Genomic DNA, 6,000 nt, shown 5'->3' on the forward strand with positions numbered 1-6,000 from the left:
GCGCTGCAGCTTACCTGGGACCTGATTTATGCGATCACAACCCTTCACTCGGGGAGGAGGGTAAGGAATACAGGTCATGAGCAGGCCAGGCTGGCAACTCCTTTCTTCCACTGTGACGAGTTACTCACCGAAATAGACTCATTGAGGTCTACAGATCATTATTTTCATTAGTGGTGATTCATATTAAGAGTTTCACAGTCAGGCCTGCTGGTGTAATATGTTCCTTTCCACAGTACCATTTATCTAAAGATCTCAGAATACTTTATGTACATTAAACTTTAATCCATGTTTTACCACCAGTGAAGCAGGTAAGGAGGATTGTTTCCATTTTGCAAATGAGGTAAACTGAGGTATGGAGCAAGAAAGTGACCTGCCCAAGACCATGCAGGTTGGCTGCAAAGTTGTATACAGTGCTGTCTTGCAATGAGTGTGCATTTCCCATACGCGGCCCTGTTTCCCTGCCTAAATTTTAAAGGAACATTTGATTTCCTGGAGCTAAGGCTGAGCAGAAATCTGTCTGTAGCTATAAATTGAGACGGTCTGATGTGAATCAGAACTTCCTCTACTGTTTGGGAATGTTTAGATTTGTCATCCCAGACTGGCCCTGACCTGAAAGGATTGGAGCAGAACTGTGGGGGTTTTTTTTAGGGCTGGTATCAACTGGTTGCTATAAGCTGTAGAATTGAGTTGGTGAAGAACTCTGCTTCCCGTCTATTCATCCTCATCTGCCTGTATAGTCAACGGGATCAGTATAGACGGCGGAAGATGAAAGTGTGATTCATCTGACTCTTTCGGTTGGTTACCTACGAGAGGATGAGATGAATTGTGACTTGAAGTCAGTTGTCTGTCGCCTGTAAAGGGAGATCAGGTAACTGTCTCAAGTGCACCCTGTCCTAGTGTCTGTAGAGAAGCAAAGTTGCATGAATGGGGACAGATTTCATTGTTAGCTGAGTTTAATCTCTTGTGGTAATTAGAGAGATGACTTCAATGGTGTGTATTATAATAGCTCCTAAAAAAAAACGAAACCAAAACCAAAAGGCAATGGAAATGCAGGCCCTCCTTTCCCTGTGCTAGGGAAATGCACATCAAGACTCCTAGCCCAAGGAAAGCTAAACACATGCAATCTGGGAGAAGGAACAGGTCCAAAGAGGGGAATTCACTTGCTTCTGGTCATTTAACAAGTAAATGGCGGAGCCAGGGAAGGTCTTACTCTCTCCCTGCTCTCTCCAGTGCTTCTGTTACTTAACCATATTGCCACTGAACCGGCCTTTATCCACCTCTGCTTCCTTCCCTGCCAGGGTCCCCTTCTCTGAGGGCATATCCCCTCATCTCCGTCATCACCAGGCAGCCCTCCGTGGTCCCTCACCTCGTCCCAGCTGCCACCAGCTCCCGCGTGCTGCCAGCCCAGCCCTCCTCGGGGACTTCGAGCTCAGAGACGCCTGCCAGCGAGACCCATGCCAGCAGCGAGTCGGAGGCAGAGCAGCCCACGCCTCGGTTAAAAAAGCCACGCCGGAGTAGGACCATCTTCACGGAGCTCCAGCTGATGGGCTTGGAGAAGAAATTCCAGAAGCAGAAGTATCTGTCTACCCCTGACAGGTAGGTCAGTCTTGCAGTAGGAAAAGGAATGAGCAAAAAAGCTGCTCTAGCCCTGCTCAGCTGTTCCTATACCGAACGCTCCCTGGCTATAGTTGCTGCCTTCTAGCTGCACAGACATGCCTCTGCCATAGGCCAAGGACGTAGGCAGATGACCAGATTCAATTTCAAGGCTAACTTTTCCTGGGATCAAAGGTGACATGAATAGATTATATCGATGGAAATGCCACATGGTGAGACACATGCTTTCTAGCAGGCATCCAGGCTCAGAGATAGGCAAGGTACAGAGTCAGAAGGCTCCGTCTTTCCCATTCCTGCTGCACACTTGAAAAAAGGTGGAGCCCATCCCCTCCTGGGATCTGGTGGTGGATGGCTGTGTCTCCATGGCAGCCGGGAGGCTGGCTGTAGTTTCAACTAGCTGCTGAACTAGCTTTCATCTAGCAAACTTGGGTAGCAATTCAGTGAGAAGGCGATGGCCTGTCCATCAGCTTGAAAACAGAGGGGTACATAGGGTTGAAGGCTGCCTTGTCCTTGTGAAGGCACAGGCGAGTACCTTGTCTTTGTGAAGGAAAAGGCAAGTTCTTAGAGACTATTTGGTGCCAAATGGATAAACTAAACTAAGGAGAGGTTTTATCTTTTTTAAAGGCTTTGAATCCTACTTTGCAAATTTAAATTACAGGAAAAAGACCTGTCCAATTCCTATTAAGTCTGTAAACTTAGAGAGGGTTTGAACTCCACAGATGGCAGTGTCCCAATATGTAAATTGGTTTTGAAGATCGGCATTCTTCGCTCATACTGCCCGTCACCAAGGCCAAGAATCGCAGCTATACCAAATTTCATGGGCACAGCCAGACTGTCTCATGCAGTTTCAGAGTTCCTGATGCTCCTGTACTGACTCCTCACAGCTTCACATAAACAGATGGTTGACACAGTTGATGAAGCACTTGAGGCTGTTAATTTTGCGGTATGACTGTTCCTTGGCTTTGTACATGTTTGAGGCCGATGAGCAATTCCTGTCCGTGTACCACTTCCCCTCTGTTTGTTTCCTCAGGTTTCTAGGCAGTGCTGGTTATGCTAATGCGCGTGGCCAGAGATGGTAACTGGTTGCAGGTAATCAAAGTGTGATAAGACATGTGCACTAAGGCAAGAGTTAGTCAAGCAGTGTTTCTCTCTGTCAACTCATGGCTGGAAGCGTGATGGCGAAGCAGTGGGTTGCGATCTGCGTTCACTCCTGCAGCTTTTGGCCTGGACACGAGATTGTGCTGCTTGGAGGGCAACTGAAGCACTTGGTTTATTACTAGTAAGGGAGTGCAGTACAACAGGATAATGCCTCTGCTAGATTCTGCTTCTCAAATAACAGTGATTAGTATCTTTAAGTCAATGGGATATCTCGCAGACATTATGTAGTGGCATAGGCAGTAGGCAAACCAAGCCTGTAGGTCTAGAGTGAATCTAAAGTGGGGGAAAAACATGAATCCATGAGTGTGCGTTTGAGCGCGGAGAGCTGGTGTGGGCTATGTAGTCATTTGCAAATGTAAGAGTGAGTCTGACTGCCCTAGGAGCCTAGCTGAAACAGAAGTTTTATTATGAAAAACTTGGCCTTGACAAACGTGTTTCCCCATCCAACGGCGAGGAAATATCTTCCAAAAAGTTCACACAATCCAGAACACCTTGGAATGTGACTCTGAGTTTGAGCTGTCCCACCTGCAGGACTTGCGTGACTCTGTGGGGCACTTGCCCAGCGTTGTTGAGGGTTTCCAACTCCGTCCGTTGTGCAACTCCATTACAACACTGCCAGATGCATGGTGCTGTCACCTGTGGGGAAGGATAAAGAGTTACTCTGAGCTGCATTTGCTTCATATCCTGGGTTTTAATACAGAAATAATGAATGGTTTCAGAGGAACTTGCACAGGTTGGAGATTTGTGGAGGATGAATCAGGATTATGGGCTGTCTGCCACATATACCCTTAAGCTAAACACGCAAATAATAAATTCATTTATAAGCCTCAATTGCCTATAATAGTAGAATGCATAAGAAATTAATAGATTTAGATGTGCCACTACTCCGTGAGAAATGAGAAAGTATTATTATCCCCATTATGTAGGTAGTGAAGAAGAAATATGATACAAAGAGCAGCACTTTCAAAGGCGGACTGATGCTGGGTGTCTTGGTTCTTACATGTTTGCTTCAGACACCATAGACGTGTTTTTCAGGGATGCAGTGTAGCAGTAGCTCCCCGCTTCATATACGAACGTGGAGTGTCAGCAGTTGGAGTACAGCAGGCTTGTGTTTCAAAGAGGGCAGGCAAACTTCCGCAACTTCGAGGCTTGTTCATTTGTCCAGCGGTCACAGAGGAGAAAAGAGAACAGATAGCCTGCAAACACCTAAAGATTCTTGCTTTTTCCATAAGAGCATCTATCTTTACATCCTAAATTCACAGTGGTTTACCACTTTTGTCTGACCTTTTCTCAAAACAACAGATTAGAGAGACAAATAGCTATCTTTTCTGATGGTCCCACTGTTGTATGCTCTTAGAGTGTTGGACTGGCTGCGCCTGGCTTCTGAGCTCTTCTCCTCCTCCGTGAACTCATTTGAATGTCTGTCTTGTCTCCCAGGCTTGACTTAGCCCAGTCGTTGGGGCTGACTCAGCTCCAGGTGAAGACGTGGTACCAGAACCGTAGGATGAAGTGGAAGAAAATGGTAAGTGGGTTGTTACCGTTTCTCCATGGTCCTTAAAAACTGATTTCAAAAGAACAGATTTGGAAGTTGAGCATAGTGTCAGTGACCTGTGTCTATTTATACCAAATTTTGCTTTATTCTCGATCACTTTTCTTAGAAATATACTCTTTTTTTAAAAGTTTATACTGCAACATATGTGGTGGGCTAGAGGGACCATAGGCAGTAGGAAGTATACAAGGCAAAGGGATGAAAGAAATTAGAACAGAACAGAGGGAAGAACCAAAATATCTCCCTCTGCATTTTTGGCATTCCTGTGATCTTAATGCTTGTGGGATTGGCTATGCGCATAGACAAAAAAGATTGTATTGCTCCATGGAAACCAATGCAGTTTTGAGAGCTAGTATCATCAATTCTCGCTTTTCATATCGTCCTTTCACCTCTTCAACTTATTCTCAGCTTCATGGCCCTTTTCCAGTTAAAATGCTTTTAGAAAGGACAACTGTCTGATAAATCCTGGTGGGAACCATGATGCTGTGACATTCTCCAGTGGAGATGTTTATGTATTCTGATCTGGGAGAGGAGATGCAGTTCTAGACTGTATCTTTGAATGTGTGTGACAGCTGCAGAAGTTACTGCCACTTAAAACAAATTTGGGATTTGCTTGGATACAGATCTTTGGTTGGAAGTGTCTTGTTGCTGCAGTGATGGTGTGAAGGGAGAGGGAATACAACACAGGCACAGGCCTGTTTTGCTGACTCCCACCTTTTACACAGATGAGAGGGGTCTCGTGTATTTTAATGCGGGTGTTACGAAAAAAAAAAAGGCTATTTCAGAAGTCAAAGAGGCTGGAGGAAAGGCAGACAGAGGAAATCCTGGCTAAGGTTTATGACTGTTCTTACTTGGGCTTTGAATAAAGCAAACACTCAGGAAAGGAACTGAATTCTGCATAAAATCTTCTGTGTGTGTAGTGTTGAGGACTGTGTGCATAGGTTGCTTTTGGGCCTCCCGTAGGAACTGACTTAGACACCTCTGGAGTTTTAGGTGTCCTTGCCGGTAATGTTTGCATTTCATTTTATTTATATGAGATAACGGGTGAGCTCACTCCATGAATGAGGCTGAAACGGTGACCAAGTCATGGATTAACTTTGAGGTCAAAGCCGAGTTTCATCCTTTTCTAAAGGATGTCTCACAGTGGCAAAGTTCAGATTGATCCTGACGGTTCGTCTCTTTGCCCCAGGTGCTGAAGGGTGGACAGGAGGCTCCAACGAAGCCCAAAGGCCGTCCAAAGAAAAACTCCATTCCCACTTCGGAGGAAATCGAAGCAGAAGAGAAAATGAACAGCCAGGCTCAGAGTCAGGAGCTGGAGGGATGTCAAGCTGCCGAGGAGCCTAAATTGACAGAGGAGAAGCCAGAAGTCTCTCTGGAGACAGAGAAGTCTGCAGAACATATACCAGAGCCCTCCTCAGAGGAGACTACGCCATTAAGTTAGGAGGGAAAGGGGAAAAAAGAAAAGCAAAAAAAAAAAGATAAAAGAGAAAAACCAAAACCAAATATATATATGTGTATATATATATATTTAAATATGTATGTAATTGTGTGTGTGTACATATATATATAAATATATATATATATATATGTAGACCTTGTGTAAAAGTCTAAAGATCGGTCACTTTGTGCCTTTGGGAATCAGCCATCATGGGCCACGGTGGAACAAAGACATCCCGTGT

The 6,000-nt window shown here is 45.1% G+C and overlaps 1 protein-coding gene across 1 annotated transcript in view; it reads left to right on the forward strand.

Moving 5' to 3' along the window:
• The window catches only part of BARX2 (BARX homeobox 2), a gene marked incomplete at both ends in the record, with an annotated part of 35,345 nt that extends 29,583 nt beyond the window's left edge, over positions 1-5,762 (forward strand). The window contains 3 exons of the mRNA XM_082330547.1: positions 1,299-1,596; positions 4,210-4,294; positions 5,511-5,762. Of these exons, the coding sequence (XP_082186673.1) occupies positions 1,299-1,596; positions 4,210-4,294; positions 5,511-5,762 (635 nt within the window). The remainder of the gene's footprint in view (positions 1-1,298; positions 1,597-4,209; positions 4,295-5,510) is intronic.
• Positions 5,763-6,000: the final 238 nt, after the last annotated feature.

This window comes from Platalea leucorodia, assembly GCF_965183815.1.
Source record: "Platalea leucorodia genome assembly, chromosome: 20".
Classification (NCBI taxonomy): Eukaryota; Metazoa; Chordata; class Aves; order Pelecaniformes; family Threskiornithidae; genus Platalea; species Platalea leucorodia.